The 20,150-nt window shown below is 35.8% G+C and overlaps 1 protein-coding gene across 1 annotated transcript; it reads left to right on the forward strand.

Annotated features, from left to right (window-relative positions):
* Nucleotides 1-6,390: 6,390 nt before the first annotated feature.
* LOC123311608 (POU domain protein CF1A) lies at nucleotides 6,391-9,656 on the forward strand. The gene has a single exon (XM_044895661.1). It carries the CDS (start codon nucleotides 6,679-6,681, stop codon nucleotides 7,894-7,896), a length of 1,218 nt encoding a protein of 405 aa, XP_044751596.1. The 5' UTR covers nucleotides 6,391-6,678; the 3' UTR covers nucleotides 7,897-9,656.
* Nucleotides 9,657-20,150: the final 10,494 nt, after the last annotated feature.

Raw genomic sequence — 20,150 nt, forward strand, 5'->3', positions numbered from 1 at the left:
TCCAAATTACGCCATTTTTTCCGGTCGTTATCGGAATCGTTATATACGAAAAAAGATATTCAATTTTGAGTAAGTACCACGATTACCTTCGGAAATGATTGTTTTATTTTATCGAAAAAAAATTATCGTCATTTGGACCCATTTGGCTTGATAATATTCATTTTTTAATGGCAAGATGATAAGGCTCTGAGACCAGGTCAGTGAACTGGAAGTCACCCTGAATTTGTTTAGATTTGTCGTAGAGAAAATAGTAGGGGAGACTGGGGAGGGTTGATACGTTTTTTGGAATTTTTATTCTGGAAACTGAATTATATGTAGAAGCAGGACTTTTCTTATATTATATAATTCTTCAATTAATCGTTCAACAAAATAAATATAGAAGTCGCAAAACATAAACATCTTATTCTGTACAGAACGTTGAACACAAAAACATGCAAACTGTCTCAAGCCTCCCCACATATGGGAGGATTGATACGATGTACTGGGAGAGTAATCGAGAGGATTATTCAGCTCAGTAGGTAGGTCAGCAATGATACTGGCTTGCTTTGGTCCTATAGGTGTAGAAAAATCAGGAAATTGTCAGTTAGTCACTTCCACACAAGAAAAGTCGGCCTCGTTAAATACATGGGGATTGTACGGTTTTTAAAAATCCCTTTGATATGTTGGATGGTGAAGACGCCTTCATGTAGGCCTATCCAACTAGCTACGGAATATTTTTTGAAGATTATACATGTATCAGGCCTCCCCACGACAAATGTCTCAAACCTCCCTGAAAGCAATTTTTGAAGTGATTTATGTTTTCATCTTATACCCATATATTTTGAAAAGCGAATAAAACTGTAAATTGAGTAGTTTTATGCATATTTCCCAGTGAAATGTTTGTTTATGCCGAAGAATTGATGCATGATCATAAAACCCTTAGGTAACTTGAGTAAAAACTTACAATTTCTCACCTCGAAACACTCTTCGTTGAATATTTCACAAACAAACTACTGTTAGCCTTACATATTAACGTCACGCAATGCCCTCTGCCAAAGAATAGTGTTCACTAGTATAATACTTTTGAAAACGGCTACAGATCGCGGATATAAGCCTGTATCAAGCCTCCCCATGTATCAATGCTCCCTAGTCTCCCCTATATTTCCTACCTTACATCAATATACCCATGCTTTTTTGGTTTGGAGAAAGACGCCATAGGTTTTTAGATAAGATCTTCCGATGAATTCAGACACAAATATATATTACATATCTAAATTCATTTCTCAATCGGATGCTTAAAAAAAAGTTTTTTGAACTACCTATTCAAAGGGTGAATGAAGTTCATTCGAAGATGGAAATATATATTCCTTTTTCTGTGACTTTTGTAAATGTGGCCAAGAACTATTATATAAGTATACCAGATTTTTGACTCTTCAAACAGTGTAACCAGCTAACCCTGCTGTAACATTTTTTGTGTTCAATTAGTCATTCATCAACCCTCACAATTGATCAATATGAGAGAATCGTTCAAGATTGGCACATTATTGAGGGTAAGGTATACAAATAACTGTTAGACATGTTCTACAGCAAATTTCGTACTTTCATTATAATGCTCCCATATTTGAATTCAATTAAAAACGATCAAACCTAAATTTTTTCACGCGCACGCCAATGCAACCGAACTGCAGACGGAGTGTAAAGTGCGATAGAGTATGACCCCTGGGTAAACCCTGTTTGGAGCACCCCTTATCGACTCATCTCGTTGCACCTTTCTACGTTTCAGACAGAATAGCCGAAGATAACCTTTCTCAACTGATTTGTCTTCCGTTCAATACCATCTTTTTGTAGTTTTGGCCGGTATTGTTGTGTCTTAGTATTTTCTCTAGTTACACCGTGTGGTATTGTTAGTTTCCACGACACAGGAGGTTCCTCGTTGAATGAACGGATCCACAGGGTCGGCTACCTATACGTTTTGCTCTCCGTGTGAGGTTGACACAAATATACGGCACGATGTCGTAAAGATAAAGCGTTCCACTAAATTGGGGCAAAGGAAATATTTCGGTATCTACTCCAAATATGTAATTGTTTTTAATTTTCAACTTAAAACGATGTTTCAACTACTCAATCTCAGTGTATATTAGTCAATAAGCATATTATGATGGGATGGCTATTTACGAAGGTAAATCGTCCATGTGGGTAATAGCCATATAATATGCGAGTAGGATATCCAGGATTGTGAAAAGAGTATGCCATTTCTATATATTTATACTCTCTAAGGCATCTTCTTCTGATATTTAGAAACATATAAGATACCCACCTTCTATTTATTGGCTATTTCCTATAGGAAATAGCCAGTGCAGTTTCCCGAAAAAGATAATAAGAAATCGTAATAAGTTTTATAGATAATATACAGTTTTATGAAGATCTAGCCTAGAAAAACATAGATTCAGACCATTTGGTGATAAATGTCAGAGTCAAAACAAGCCTTTCGTTAACTAATGATGATCCGCTTGAGTTCCCTTTCAACAAATACAACCCTTTCCAAATGTGTGATCTGGTTCACAGCTGAGGAGTGAAGAAACGATCTCAGGTGTGCCAGAGACAGACAAGGGCGTGTCCATTCAAAAAGTGGAGATACACTCATGTGATACTTCAATAGGTAAAATACAAACGCACCTACCACACCTGAAGAGATCCATTCAGTATATGTTACTTGCGTCAGTTGAATGAGACCTTTAGAGTCCCATATCTCGCATTTTTGAAGTTCTACTCAATTAACGAGTTTAACCGCATTTTATTCTTTATATAGGTAAAATAGGTACTCATATGCAGAGCTATATTTTGCAATTCGATTCTAGTCGTGAGTTTTTGTTGAATTCGGTTGGTTACTTTGATGTTGTCCTGGAACTCAAAAATCATATAGAAAATTTAAAGAAACAAATAATTTTCATCGTGAATATAATAGGTACCTAATCCTAGGGGATGACAATATTCCCATTCACTTGCATTTCTTCAGATCTAAAATAACCTAGTTAAAAGTGATTATTTGATATTGTATAATTTTCAAGGTAAATTATTTTTTATAATACTCTGTTACTCACACAGATTGTTCAGTTGTTCCAACTCTTTGAGTCTTTGGTGAAGTTCTGAAAACGTTTGATACATTTGAGGGAGGATAGACAGTCTCTGGTATAAAGTATTCAGCGAACAAACTCAATAGAGCACTAAAAGATTTCCAAGAAATATGTGAAATAAAAATATGGTGAAGAAACGAAGAATATATTTTATTGCTGGTACTTTAAATAACTTCACTGAAGGGGAATGCACAATGATGCTGAAGTTTTTACAATGAATACTAAAGGCCAAAAAAGTGTCAGTTTGGAAAAACCAGAATCTTGGTGGAATGGTTCTTGAAATTGTTCTGCTTAAGGACAAGTTTGGGACCAACAATGTGAAATTCTTCATAGAATGGTTTGCCATCAATCTCTGTATTGCTTTTCCTATTTTAAAAATCGTTTCTGCCAAAGTACGCCTTGATACTATACTCAGTTTATGAGGAAAAAAAATCAAAATTGCTGTATTGTTTTTTTGAACAGTGAATGGGAATTCGAGAAAAATTTGTGGGACAAACCATCCTATTTTTAGTTCACAAAATAGACAGAATTCTGAATCGCCCTGTATACGATGATAATTGAGGAAAGTTGAAGAGAACTCCCGGTTGTTGAAAATTACCATTCCTTTTCGATATTCTGCAGAATTCTCTTTATAGGGTGTGCAAGTTATCTCTGGCCAAATTTCACAGAGTGATTCTACAGGCATTTTACAACAAAAGGGTTTCTATAGAGTGTGGTCCAATAATCGTCCGTTGTAAAGTTATTCAAGATTCTATTTCACTCAAAACAAGGCATATCTCGAAAACTATGGGCAATGAATTTTTAATTTTGAGTAATATGTATAAGTTATGCTATGATTTTAGTTTAAAAATTGTGAAACGTCACTAAATATTACAATATTGAATAACTTCACAACGGAAGATAATTGGGCTATACTCTATAGCAACTTTTTTGTTGTAAGGTGCCTGTAGAATCACTCTGTGAAATTTGGCACCAAGTTCCTATACACAGATGTCTTCCTCAATTTTCCACGTGCGAGAATTATGAGTGCCATTCATAAATATGACCGGATATTGGATATTTCATGGAGGTCGGTACAAATAAGCTTTAAATAGTCTATTTCGTGTAACTGTTCATCGATTTGCCGTAAAGTCTAGTGCTGCAAAATGATTCTTAATTCAATATCGTTACCGATTTCCTGTTTCAATTATCACTCGGTTGTTTAGTACCTATACATACGTACGATTATGATAAAAATTGTCCACTACACCAGAATGTTAAGTGCATATTCCGATTGATTATTCAAAGAATCGCTGGAGTAATAAAAGAGAAGTGTGATTTTATAGAACACTCAGATTGTTTGCGTTGTGTTTTACATCTTAGGAATAATTAAGAATAGAATAATTATAAGCGTCGATAAAATACAAATAGAATCAACAATGTGGTATAAGAAATTATCTAGAAATCGGATTATGAGTGTTGGGAATTTTTAATCAAATGATGTTTTTTGAAAGCCGTTATTTTTTTACATCTGCATGACAAAAAAGTTTTCAAATATCTACACAGGAGACAAAATTATAACCATACAAGTCTGTGCGGCATTTTTTTGTTCACACTTACAATAAAACACTTACAAAATCAAGTGTCTCAGCATATGGCTTCAATCCACCATAATCGAAGTTTGAAAGCGAGAATAAAACAAAACAAAAAAATATCTTCAAATTTATTGGCATTCAACCCATCAAATATAAGATTTGTTTCCCAAATAGAGCTCAAAATGGAATAATTTTGACGAAGTGACGATTTTATTTATTACGAAGTAAAAAAGTTTAGTGGAAAATGAAACAGGTATAAAAAACGGAAATAAAAGTCAGTGTGAAGAATTTTCAAATAAGAGAAATTTTTCACATTATTGTTGAATATTATCTGATACGAAATATATTTTTCCGAGCATCTAGAAACCTAAGGGCATACCAATTTAGCCAGATTAGTTTTTATACGTAAATGAATTCATTATGGAAATTATTAAGTCTAATTGCACTCAATAAAAATAAATCAAACTAAAATACAACCTGTCTCAACAATTATATAAATTAATATACAATACCTAAAATTATTCAAACAGGGGTGTAATAAATTCAAACACAGGTTATCAATTCAACTATAACATTACACTTAATAACATATCAAGTGCCGTCTGCACGTAACTTCTTTGTGATTCAAATTCCAGCAACAAGTTGATAAATATTCCGTAGCAGTATCAAGTATGATAATTTCGGTGAATATTGTTTCACCCCCTGACCTAACCCACTTTCGGGATGGCTCGATTTTATTCTGCATAACCTAGCACTACCCCAATCCAAATGAACGAAAAGTCACCATCAATGCTCATCTTATACATATGTATTAGACGAGAACGTTCAATACCTACCCCATTGTGGTGCAAATTTTATGTAGATTTCTATATAATGCGCCGGACAATATTGTTAAGAAGTCGGTGGTTTGCGGTCTGTTTAGTGCCATTCAGGCTATTGAAAATTAGCAACAGGTGATCAGTATAATCTTTCTGTCGATATGACACTTGACGTCAAATAGCACCTTCCACCAGCTGTTTAATTTTTCAATATTGCTTATTTATTTTGGGATAATTATTTGTTTTACCTACTCCTTGACTGTTTTTGATCAGAATTTGTTTTGTGTAATGACAAGTGTCGATCATAAATCAAATACATAATTACTCATCTCTAATTACATTCTGCACAGTGTTTACACTGACTGAAATCCCCCTCAAATTACTATTTGACATTTGTTCCTTTGAATAAACTCTAATTTTCGTCGAATTTTTTGATCTAAAGTAGGGTGGGAGGTTCTTCATTTGATTTATTGGTATTGGATTATCTTTGACTGAGATTTACAGAATGTAAAATCGTGTAAATTATCAACCCACACATAGAAAATGTTCACATTGGTCCTAATATGTTTTTGAGCTGGAGAAATGAAGTCCCACGAATGGACTGTGCAGCAATCCTCCCATCCGACGGAAATGTCAAGGAACGTCGTGTGTTGTCCTGTACGCTCTGTTGCCTAGCTACCGTATCCTTCCAAGTGTAAACACTTCCCCGTCTTGGTGGGGAGAATAGCGAGGCGTTAACAAACGAATGACGCCCAACCAGAACTTTACACAACGTGACGTCACCGTGGAAGCTCAAGTTACACACTGCCAATGACGCGCGCATCGTGTCTACCTCAATCAGAGGGGAAATAGAGTGGGGGATAGGTTGTTGGATTGAGTTGAGAAATAGAGATTCCAGACAGTAGTGCAAACAGCGTCGCCGTGAGTGTAGTTGATATGCATAACGCATGAGAATCAGAATAATAGTGCTATAAATGACAGTTCGGCGACGTTTCTGTTTCGATACAAAACAGTGGTAATGTACAGTCGTCAAAACAAGACGACTGTAACTATTTTGAGGTGAAGTTCATATAAACCGTCAAAGTGTTTCGTTTCGGTGATAGATACCAGTGGTACAAAGTGTACGAACACGAGGACAGTGTGGATTCATCGCCTGGTCGCCCTTTACCGGGCATGGCAGCCACGACATATCTTCCGGCAAGTAGTGCTGTGTCCGAAATAGACGGTAGCGTTGTCGGTATGAATATCGTCGGTGGCTATCACGCTAGTGCCTCGCCTCGATCAGCGGCGGACGCTAGTGAAATGAAGTACCTGCCTCAGCACCACCACAATCACCATCACCACATGACCAGTTCGCCCTCGCCAGGAAGTCATGCGGCAATATCGCTTTCCGCCACCAACCCCTGGGTCAGTAGCTTACAACCGGGATCCGACCCTTGGGCAGCTTCCATGGCGGGGATGCACCATGCCCATCACCACCACCCTCACCAAGACGTTAAACCCTTAACGCAGCAAGCCGACATGATGCATCATCGGCAACAACAGCAACAATCGATGGGTTCGCCTCATTGGCACGCACCAGTGTCATCAGCCCATTACAACCCTGGTGGAGCGGGTTCACCATTACAGCAATACCATGCCGCCATGAATGGTATGCTAGCACATCACCAATCACCTCAATTACACCATCCCCTGCATAGAGACATGCAAAGTCCTCATCAGCCGCATCATCAAGACCGCGATGTCAGTGGTGGTGAAGACGAAACTCCCACGAGCGACGATCTAGAAGCCTTCGCGAAGCAGTTCAAACAAAGACGAATAAAGTTAGGTTTTACACAGGCCGATGTTGGTTTAGCGTTAGGAACCTTGTACGGCAACGTTTTCTCGCAAACCACGATATGCAGGTTTGAAGCGTTGCAACTGAGCTTCAAAAACATGTGCAAACTGAAACCCTTACTGCAGAAATGGTTGGAAGAGGCAGATTCAACGACAGGTTCACCAACGTCGATTGATAAGATAGCAGCACAAGGTAGAAAAAGAAAAAAACGTACTAGTATAGAGGTATCAGTGAAGGGTGCGTTAGAGCAACATTTCCACAAGCAACCCAAACCTTCAGCTCAAGAAATATCATCGCTAGCAGATAGTTTACAGTTAGAGAAAGAAGTAGTGAGAGTTTGGTTCTGTAATAGGAGGCAGAAAGAGAAGAGGATGACACCACCAAATACCTTAGGTGGAGAGATGATGGAGGGTATGCCTCCGGGTGGTCACATGCACCCCGGCTACGGCCATCATCCAGACATGCATGGATCTCCAATGGGTCAACATTCACATTCCCACAGTCCACCTATCTTATCCCCCCAAGGGATGGGCCATCAGTTAACAGCCCACTAGCACACAAACCACTGGGCCTCCATTCTCCAGCGTAGCGAGAACGGTTAGTGATTTTCTAGCAAAAACGCCAAGAACTCAAAATCCAAGTGCGCATGAAAAGTCACTCTAACGTCTTCCGACGGACTCTGTTTTAAATGCTACCTCAACAATTTGATTTTACGTCGCGCACGGAGGTTCTAGTGGTCTTCTTTTAGTTAAGGACAGAAATAAATTCAAGACTCTGTTGAATCACTGATTGTGACACAAGTGCGTTCAATTCTCGAGTAAAGGCAAGTCTTTGGGTAAGACGTTGATTAGATTAGCTGAAAATTACATTGCTAGAGATATTCTGCAAACTCCGAATCGAGTTTTTTCTCATTTTATTGTCTTAACGTAGATATATTTCGTTTTGAATCTTAAAAAACTCATATTGAGTTGTCGAGTCATCTAGATAAATTATCCGATAACGTTTCAAATTGAGACTTCTTGTGTTACAATCAGGGCAGATTAACCGCTGTGAGTACCCTGTCGTTCAGCACCCTTCACGTTCAGAACTCAAGACTCACCTAGTCGTACATAATTGTAAATTAGTTGTAAATAAGAAGAGTGATAATATGCTGTCTCAGCAGGTGTAATATATTGATATTTTAGATGCCTACATTTGTAAATGAAATTCGAACACAGGGACTGTCGTCGATTTATATTGTTTCATTTATTCGAGTGACGATTGTCATGTAAATATTGAAATTTTAGTTTTTGTCCATTTTCGTTATTTATTTTTTCGGCTGTTTGAGAGGGATTACCGAAATACTTCAGTTCAAACTTGATATCAATCCAATCACAATATCCACGATCACTGATTGCAATTTCCAAAAATTGACATTTATATCGAATAACATAAATGATATGACATATAAATGACTTATTTATATTCATTTTTTATTCCTGTACTTCATATATAACTGTTGAAAAGCAATCTAGGATAATGTTGAGGATTACATGTTTGTTGTTTTTAATGTCATGGCAAAAAACAGATGAAATATTCGAAGCTGAATCAAAAAGACGGACGGACATATAAAAAACATGATTGATAAATTTCAATGTCAGCAATATAATTAACTGAAAGATTTAAAAATTGAGTTTTTTTCACACGTTGTTTCTTACTCATAAGATTGTTTTCGAATATTTCTTTGAGAACTTATTTTGACAAATATTAACGGATTTTAGCGTCATTCCATGTAAAAGTGATAGGTGAAATGTTTTCAGGTTTTTGTCATTTTTGGGGATTATTTCGAATTTCTCAGAAAAAGATCAGACATCCATGTCGATGGAGTTTATTTTTTATACTCGAATATTCAACTTGAAACCGGCGACAGCCTCAACTTGTATATAAATGTCAAACATGGCTGCGTAGAGGCAGTCATACGTGATTTTTACTTAAAAAAACTATTTCCGAATCAGTAAGAAACGAAGAAATCTAAACTGTATGGTAAATATTGTAAAATTGTCGTATATATAAATATATATTATATATTTGAATGAAACATACACAAAATTGTTTACGTTGACATATATTTTTTTTATTAGTGACGTGATTATTGACACTTATGTGACTTTTGTTAATTTCGAATAATTCATATTGGAATGAAGGAGTACCCGTACTGTCTAATGAAAAATTATTTTCAAGAGTTTTGTTAATAAATTGAAGTGTACATATTTATTATTATTATTATAATATTATATATCGTTGTACGGTGTGACAAAAATTAAATTGAAAATGTTTTTAAAATCTTCTTGTATTATTTGCAACTGCCGACCTGTCAAATTCAGAGCTATAAGAGCTGGTGAAGAAAAAATGTCTAAATATGTGCGAGAGTAAAGGAAAATTGAGAATTTTCATTCTCTCATTTTGGAATGATCAAACCCGATCAAACATTTGTAGGTATCCGAATTAAAAGAGTTTTTCCAAGAATTATTGATAATATACTTCATTCCAACAGTAAAAATATATCGTTAATGAAGCTATGAGAATATCTTCATGATTTGTGGTGAATATCATGGTTGGAATTATGGAATACGTGTTCCTCACTTGCCTCTATATAAGGGTCGTATGTTCAGTTTTATTTAGGAAACATAATCTTAACTACAATCGAAATACATACATATCAGTATGTTGTGAACATAATCTGATGTTTCGGTATTTTATGCCGACAGGTGTATTCAGGGTTCACCTTTACGGATGGTTAAATAAGCTTAAACCCCTCGTGCGAATTCTTCCTCGAAAAGGTGGACTTAGAACCAGTTGCAGGAGACACTCGGTATCTTCCATCAAAGAATATAGTTAAAATCCATTATCTGACGTTTTTATAAAAACTCTTCAGTGAGTAGTAGCAATATTTCAGATTAGTGTAAGACTATAGACTCCTAGTGTAAATAACTGTCGAATGAGGTTCTTATGATGCAGTATTTGATTCAAAAAACCGAGAAATCTCAACCCTAAGAGTTTTTCTTTGTCATCTTCGAAGTAGTGAGTCCGTCAATACCATATTCTCATCGAGAACTATATATACCTATCACCACCTTGTTCATCGGTGACATTTTTCTTTCCCCTATAATAACTGCTTCCTCTCACTCATTAGGCTCTTAACGACACCATTTCCTCATCAATTTTGGTCTGATGGCCAGAACTGAAACCTTACTGGTTAGTTATTAATTTCAAAATAATCACTTGAATCCGTTGCGAAACCTGTGTGAAGAATCATTAATTTTTATTGTTCGTTAATTACAGAAGCGTATTGCGCACAGTGTACACTCTAAACGCTCTTTTGATCCGCTTTATATCTTGAGTATGGTGACGTAGATGTCCTTTTCGGATTCAATTAGCCACCTCGTTTAATTTCTGCCAATCGCTGTGGGAATGAAAATTGCATGCTTGAAATCAATATCTGGGAACGCTCACTTAAAATGAAAAATAATCCATTAAGAAATATGCTATGGATGGATCTACTCAACCTCCATTTGGTTGTAGATTCCGTGGAAGCCAAAATGAAACATGGGCAAGTTTTTTTTGCTTCTCTGTCAATTTTAGCTAGATTTCCCGGAATTTCCACAGTGTTGTCTTGAAATTTGCTCTTTCAGATCATTTCTGCTTCATTATTTCCGGTTTTAATGATGAATAAAACAATGTCCTAGAAATATTTGTGTAGATACTGTTAAGTGAAGGTACATAGAGCTAATTACTAGGCAAATTTCGAATATCATTAAGTAATTGATTAATGAAGACAATTTTTCTTCAATTTGATTTTCAGAGCTATAAAACTTCTTTGAAGGACCCTTCATTTGTTTAAAATTATATCTTCATCATCGAATTTGAGCTCACATACAAAACTCTAACCACTCAAAAGACGCTAATCGTTTTCTTGAATTTCTTGGGGGTAAAATTCAAAACTTCCTGTGCAACTTTCCCACGTTGAAGTAATAGAACAATAAAGCAATAAATAGTTCGGTGCAACAATAATAGTACGTGCCACAAAGCGGCCTATGTTTACTATCACAGTGCTGTCAAAATCAGGGTGAATGGACCAAAAATCCGATGGTCGTGCATCATTCCAACTGGACCTATAGGTAGGTATCTTCTTCAGGTAATTTTTGCACAAATCTGCATGAAAGACGTTACGCAAGTTTTCAGATTGAAAGTGAAAATATCGAGCTATGTAACTTGAGTTTTTTCCCAGAAAATTTATTTCATATTTATAATCCTTGGTAATAGAAGTTGGAAGAATGTTCATTTGTTTTTTGATACCTTGAACCTATATGAGATTTTAATCAGGTCGTCTTCATTTGATTTAGTTTTGAAATTATTGTATTCATTGTGTTCAAGCTTTTATTCGAATTCTGTTCAGAGAATGAAGTTATGATAGGAAAAACTTTGATGAGGTACTTTTCGAATTAATATCAGTATTTTTTACTGCAGGTGTTTTCTTGTTTTTATATGTTTGTTTTTATATGTCATACAAACCTTACATGGAGTGTTGAATCAATAATGTTTTTTGTTGGTTAATTTTCGAAAACGACTCCTCTCCAGATAGTACAGCTTCTTGGTCTGACACCTTCAATAACGTGAATATTTTTAATATGCTTCAGACAAGCAATCAGATAACGATTGGTTTCTCTATAATCTACATCTATACTGCTATTTCATACAATGATCAGACTGTTCTGATGACACTGTTGTCATATCTCAGATTTCCCACACTTTGTCTAGTGCCCCTTAATTTTTTACCATCATTAGATATGTCACCATCAATTTTACGAAATTCGATATTGCCATAAAAACGAATAAAACGATAAAATCCCTCGAATTAGGATATAATGGTGAAAAACATATGGGGGCTGCAAATTGCATTTATTCAAGGAAAATGATGCTCTTTCATGGCAATTACATGAAAGAAGTGTTAATAGGTGACAACTTAGGTGTCATGTGGGTATATCAAACGAAAGAAACGAGAATAATAATCTAGCTAGACCCTTGCGTTTTGTCACTTTCTTCACGGATGTGTGGATTGTGTAACAATGAGGGCTTTTTCTACGGAGGATATTCCTCGTCTGTTATTTGATATTGTCGATAATCCATGTTTTTACTATTTAACTTACATTCACTCCAGGTTATGATTGGATTACGAATGCTAGGTTTATTGGGCGGAGGAAGAACTCAAGAAAGAATCAGCTAATTTTGCAGCTAATAGCGTCTCAAGAAGACTTTTGTGCATGTAAAAATTCCATGTCTTAACTGATTGAAAGGATAATTTATAATAGGCAAATATACCCCATAATAATGATGAAAATTAATCTCTCCACAAGAAAATTTCTACATAATTAATTTTTGTCATGAAAAATGTTACGGTTCGCTTTTTATTGATCATAAAACCGGAGAATGAATGGGTGAAAATTTGAATTATTAATATATTTATTTTTCTTAACTAGGTGAACAGGTAGTTTGGCCGCAGGATAAATTTATTGTAATCAATTCGTGTGATAAAATTTTATCGCCTTTCGTCATGCCGATGATGAAACGGGGTCCGCTACAAAACTTTACCGATTTGTTGAAGATGAGCGACGGTGATTTAAAAAATCTGATTTGCATATTATTATACCTACATTTGGAAATAATCAATTAAATATTTTTCAACTCTTTATTTCTGTAACATGGAAAATACATTATTTCACACCTATTTTAATATAAAAACAATTCAATATATAAACATCATACAGGTTGTCCGGATCTTATGTAAATGTACAGGGTGTGAATGAATAAGTAGTTGCGAAAAAATTCAAAGGATGAATCTTTGCCATAATATAATTTTTTAACATTTTTTTAAAGACGGCCCCCTGAAGATGACTCTCGAAAGAGCAATTTTTAATCTATTTTTTGATAGAAACTAGAACTGACAGAAATTGAGAAGACATTTGAAGGATCCAGAAGGCAGACAAAAAAATTTTGGTTGTGGTCCCCCATAATGCCACCATGATATCCGCCTACTAATAAAATTTAGGTTTGAAGGTAATTCCAGCCTATGAGTCATGATACGTCCTGATTCCTAAGGATAAATCTTCTTTTTCTCAAAAACTGTTAGGTACTTTGAGCAATAAATTACAAGAGATTTGATTTCGAAATGGATCAAGCTATCTGAAATTGATTTATCAGTGGTATAATAATAGGAATAAGAAAAAAGTTGCGAAACAAATTTTACAGGTGGTTTTCTTCCACTCTTTTCAATTATAGGGGGACAGCACCAAACATTTTTGCTTTCTCGAGCCATAAAATGTCAAATTTCTGCCAGTTTTTTGGTTTCTAGGAAAAAAATGGATGAAAACTCTAGCTAAGAAAGGATTACTCAAAAAAAGTTTATATGAAGGGTCCACACTATTTTTTGACAAGGAATCACCTCTCAAATTTTCTTGTAGCTATTCATTTACAGTTTCTAGAGATCAAAATATTGATAAAACTTTTCATCAATCTACGTCCTCCCCCAGTACTCCCAGAAACCAGTATTTTTCGATTATTCTGTCAAAATTTGTCAAAAGATGACAAGTGACAACTGACAGATGACAGAATTGAATTTGACAGATGACAGAATTGAATTTGACCACGAATTTGTCCTTCAGTGAGTCCAACCCAATAATTTGAAGCCTTGGTCGAAAAATTCTTGCAAACTGATGACGCATTTTTCGCGTAGGACAAGAGCGCAACGATGATACCATCAACTGGATCTGGTCACTCTTCTCGTGATTATCAGATTTTCGCTTTGCTTGCGAATTTGGAAGCCAGGGGAATCCCAAAAAATAATAATCGAGAATTGAGTCGTTTAAATACATTCCTTGATTAGGTCGAATTTGAAAGCTGGCATACCTCCCATGAAACGAAGTTGCGGAAATGCCATCTTTTTATTTCCACTGCTTATCGTGCGTTTTGGCCGGACCACTCATGCCCGTTTAAAATGCCTCGTCTCCACCGAACGGTCCAAACCTGTTTTTGGGTTTTCATGAATTCATTCATTATATCGGCGATATGTGTTCGGATTCTGTGTTTGCTTTGAATCGAAACCTACGTGTGGGATTTATTTACGTTCGAAAAAAGGACGAAGGTTCAAATCCCGGCTCGAAATATCCGAGATGTCGGGATGTCGTCGAAAAAGTTGAACCATTCGATTTCAATTTTTTTCGCCGCGATTCGACTAGTTGTTGTCCTTCTGCCGTCTGTCGATAACGGAATTTTATACACAGGAGGAATGGTTCTTGATCGAAGGATAATACGTGCATTTTTGAACACAACATATACCATCCAGACAGCAACGAGAAGAGATGATGTTCAAATTCTGGAATTCCAAAAAAATCGCAGATACTTTAATACACTAATATAAACTTTAAAGCTTCTTCAGCCTCAGCCTACTTGACGACGAAGTTTCTGAACGCACGTTGTTGAATTTTGAATTAAATTCGCGTTTGAATATGTATAGGTTGGCAATACCGTCCGATTGTCATCTGTATAAATCGATTAATCATCCCTTTAAACCAAATAATTGACAAATACAGGGTGTTATCAAAGGTGAGGCTTTTTTTTTTGACGAAAGATAGAACTCATTAAAATAAGTCTTTTAACCAAAAATTGTCCACATAAAATATCCAAGATGGCTGAGACACAACCCCTAAAAGTTCGACGAAATTTCATCGAATTTCAAGTACGGGACTGTGGAAAGTGACTCCGGCATCGCAAAAACGAAACAAAACATAAACATATGGCTGGACAATGAATGGTTCAGTACCAAGTTCATCGGATTAGATGCATCAGGTCACTTTTGAGAGAATCGTAATTGTTGTATTGTGCAATTTAGGGTTGAAAAAAAAATGTATAAAATCGAGGCAGTTTTTTGAAAGTGCCTATGTTAGTTATGTTGAATAAGTGCTTATGATGTTTCCCCATTTCCTCCCATTTTTACGACGATTGTTGGAATGTTCGAACAAGAAGATTGTGATGCCCATTGTGAAAAATTAGTGAATGATTTAGAAGAATTTTATTGGTGAGATTTTGAAGTATTATTTTATTTTTTACACTTGTGTCCTAAGTCTCTTCTGTCAGTTGGTATCGAAATGAGCCATTTCATAAAATCGTGTAAGTTAGTAAAAAATAATGAGAACAATTCAGCAATCCTAAGTTTCCATTTTCATTACCACGTAAATATTGAACGAGCCAATATCCTAAACGAAAGCACATGGTCGAATCAGGAGATAAGTTTTATCCACTGATTTACTATAATTCAACTAACAATAACAAGCGGTCTAGGGTCGTATAAGGATATATTTCAGTAATCATTTTGAATTTTTTTTCAACTTTTTCAAGTGATTTTAGATGAAGCGCTTTATTTAGACCAGTTCTACCTTCTGTTGAAAAAAAAGCCTCACCTTCAAATACACCCTGTATACATAGATAAAACGAATTGAGAACTTTGAACACACTCGACATGATCGACATAGATTAGGTCATAAGGTCATAGAAATAGAGAAACATATTTCAACGAATTATTCTGAAAAAATTGAGCGGAATGAAATAATAAATAATATTCCTCTGATAACGACAGAAGTATTGAAAAATCCAGTGAACTGTTGACTTTCTCAGTAATAACGTAGGCACAAATTCGTGGCACTTCCGGTCAGCAAACTTTCCAATCGATAACCGTTCTAATGAAAAATAATAAAAAGCCCATTTGTTACTGCCAGAAATTCATTCAGTTGGTGAATTGAAGAGCGCATCGAAAAACAGAAATGCCATGAATTTTCCATCGGGATTACAACAAAAACAAGCCGGAAAAAACGTAATCGGCTGCCCTGGTCGCTCCAGAAAATATTTATTCACCTGTCCAGCCCCAAACTATTCATACAGGAATATTTATTCAATATTATGTTGGAAATCAAATAGGCCCATTTTGTTTTGTCAATATTTCAGTGTAAATTCGTTTTCGGCTCTAGCTTGCACGTGCGCCCAATGTAGCTGGACACACGCTATTTCGCTCGCGTACTTCAAATGCGAAATTTGAAAATAATGAACAATGGCTCTATTTAAATTGGCGCAGGATAAATGGGGACCTTTATTGACTCTACAACAAAACATTTTGCATTCATCAATAAAAAGCACAATGGAAAACTAGTTTTTATTGTGCTTTCGGACGTTAGTGAAACACGTCTGGGAAATTTGTCAGCCATTTTTTCATCAGATGAAACTTTTTGATCCTGCCGGTTTGCTGTTATTTCATCGAGATCGTTTTATGGAACACGATGATGCGGGTGGATTTTGGACTATTGATTTCACATAGAATTGGCCGATCTATTGCGTCGTTTTCGGGATTTTACCAAGGACAACTATTGACACGCGTATCTTCTAGGAAAATCATTGTAGATCCGAATGTGATGAATAATCCGAAAGAGCATCTCTTCTTGTAATAAACCTCGGAATTTCATTGAGCTCGGTGCAAGCGTTCGGTCTTGACCATTTTTTAACTGATCCCATCTTTTTGGGAATTTTTCGATAGTCATCGTTCGAGAAGTTTTTCTCTCAATAAACATAACCGTAGATGGAAATGTGATACATATTCTGAAAGAGCAACTCTTCTAGTTATAAATCTGGAGATTTTATTGAGCTACATGCAGCCGTTCGGTCTTGACGATTACTTAAGTGATTCCATCTTTTTGGAAAGTTTTCGATAGTCACCGTTCGAGAAGTTTTCTCTCAATAAACATAACTGTATATGGAAATGTGATACATATTCTGAAAGAGCAACTCTTCTAGTTGAAAATCTGAAAATTTTATCGAGCTCGATGCAGCCGTTAGGTCTAGACGATTATTTAAGTGATTCCATCTTTTTGGAAATTTTTCGATAGTCACCGTTCGAGAAGTTTTTCTCTCAATACACATAACCGTAGATGGAAATGTGATACATATTCTGAAAGAGCAACTCTTCTAGTTGAAAATCTGAAAATTTTATCGAGCTCGATGCAACCGTTCGGTCTAGACGATTATTCCACCTTTTTGGAAATTTTTCGATAGTCACCGTTCGAGAAGTTTTTCTCTCAACATAACCGTAGATGGAAATGTGATACATATTCTGAAAGAGCACCTCTTCTGGTAATAAATCTCGAAATTTCATCGACCTCTGTGCAACCGTTCGGTCTTGTTTCCATTTAAACAATTTCTTGCTTCCCAATTCCTCAGATACTAACATTCCCAACTTTAGCATGTTTTGAACTTTTTTTACAGAAGCTTCTTCCTGAATCTTTTGGGCCTTCCAAAACCTCCAGAGGCTTCGTTATGCTTTTTGCATGTTTCACTGTTTGTTATGGAATATTTTTCATCAGTATCGAAATGTTTAAATTTTTCAATCCATGCACCTTGTGATTATGTTGGCTAATCAGTAAGATACAATGAAATAATGATTGATGCCATTATTGAACCTCAAGATCAAATTGTAGTTATGAATCATATCCCCCACTTTCCCACTGTATCATTGAAAACTTTTTCCCGCATCAATAAATAGACTTTTCTACCAATAAAAATCACAATGTATTTTCCACAGTATATCCGGTTGAAAAAATCAAAACGTATCGGAGTCAAGAGCTTAATTAAGCATTAAATTGAGATTAAACTGTGCGTAACGCCAGCTTGCGACGCATGTCAAACTAACAGGGCCTTTCTTACCACCATCAGATTGCCATGTCACTCATTTATTTCACATTTGTGTAATTTTACAGACCCACATCCATCGGACCAAGAATAGTGTAAATATAAGTTGATACGCCTTTATAAGTTCACATCATTACATTGTTCCAATCGAGGGCTGTTAAATTTAGTTCAAATATGATCTGATTTTTTTTATTACAAGATAGAGCATCAGTTGAAGACAGGGGGAATAAAGGTTTCTGGAAGAACTTGCAAAGGTTCATAAAGCTTCCCACTTCAATTCATTGTTCAAAGTACCTAATATTAAATAATTCAATCCACAAATTGATCAAATAAACCAATAAAAATAACTGATAGAGAAAGGATCTTTTGTCCAATTTTGCCCAGGAATTTTCGTTGCTAAAGATATGGAAGAAATGTTTCAGAAATAAACTTTTTTTGAATATAATACGAGGAGACGTACATTTGTACAGCTCTTGTTAAACAAAGTGGAGTGGAACGACATTGGTTTGTATAGTAAATTGGTGGAATATGGTGAACTTGTAAATATTTCTTTACTCAACCTAACCTAACCTTCAAATAACATCTGAAAAAAATTAATTGAACACTAAACCTATCTGTTTCAAGAATATTGTCCTTTTTCGACTTTAAATCAATATACTTCGAATCAAACCACCCCCAGAGGTTGAGCAGATACTATTTGACCCAACATCGACATACCTACCTCACATACATCACTCGTAGATGTATCAACAGACGTATCTTCGAAAAAGCATCAAATCCCCCATCAGCATTCCAAAGCCGAGATCTGATGCCACTGTCCGGCTTCAATCATAAGATGAGTGGCAAATGGGCGCATTAGCACTTAAATTTCGTACCAACAATTCGATCGATGGTCCCACAGAGATCTCCAAAATTCAGCTGTCAAATTATCAATGGACCTATCATCCCCGCTAAGCGCTCTCCATTTATCCATTCGTGCTTGTCAGTCTATCATTGTTTTCGCTCAATAGAGTCAAGACGCAAGATACAGACTCCCGACCATCAATAACAGTTTCTTCTTTAATTATCCCCGCTGTTCGATCTTCGATTGTTTGTTATTACCGTGGCGTAACAGAAGAATTGAAGATTGACCAGGGTGATAACGGGCAGGGGCGACTCGTTCGCAGCTTTTCTCCACTCAAAAGGGCAAAATGTAACGACTCTGATAAACTAATAATGTCCCGAAATTAAATAAAAAATTTAATGACCCTTGTATTGATTGTATTTCACAGTTGATACAGTATGAAAAATATCTTATTGAAATGTCGATAACATTCAGAAATTTTGGACTAGGAGAATCATTCAATCTTTGGCAGAATCGACTATAATTAGCACATAAGCTGAAATTATGCTTGACTTTATTGGATGGTCCAGAAGTGGTGAAACATGATACTGCAGGTATTCTACAGATGGCCCAAAAGACATTGCAATTTTCTGAAAATGATCATTAAAAAATGTTAATATTTATCTACATTTATTCAAATGGCATGCCATGAACTCATTGGTCTGTTGGATGCCCTAATATGTTGTCTTCATTTTTATGGCAACATTTAAGGCCTAAACAGACAAAAAAGTAGAGCCCATTTGTTAAAATTTACTTATTGACATTGTCTGAATTAACTGTAAAAAAGTGTAGGTCCATTTCTCTAGGTTCGAATTGGTTTGTGCCGCCACTGACTACGTGAGCTTTTGAAATGAAAAGGAGGTTTTAGCTACCAGCTCCAACGTGATCAATGCATATATTATTACAATTTTAACATGGAGGTTTAATGAGTTTGTTCTATCTAGCCGAGAGAAATCAGATAATCATCGTGGTGCTGGATAGTAGCAGCAGTAGCTGACATTAATCTTTTAATTGATACCGTTTGACACGTAATAGTGGTAGTCTGATGTCCCTAGAAGGTTGAGCTCTTATCTTCGAATTCCATGTGAATTTTTCTACGTTGAACGTTTAAACGGTAGGTATACTTGGTGACGGTATGTGTATTTTCCATTTTCGATTCCG

This window comes from Coccinella septempunctata, chromosome 4, assembly GCF_907165205.1.
Source record: "Coccinella septempunctata chromosome 4, icCocSept1.1, whole genome shotgun sequence".
Taxonomy (NCBI): Eukaryota; Metazoa; Arthropoda; class Insecta; order Coleoptera; family Coccinellidae; genus Coccinella; species Coccinella septempunctata.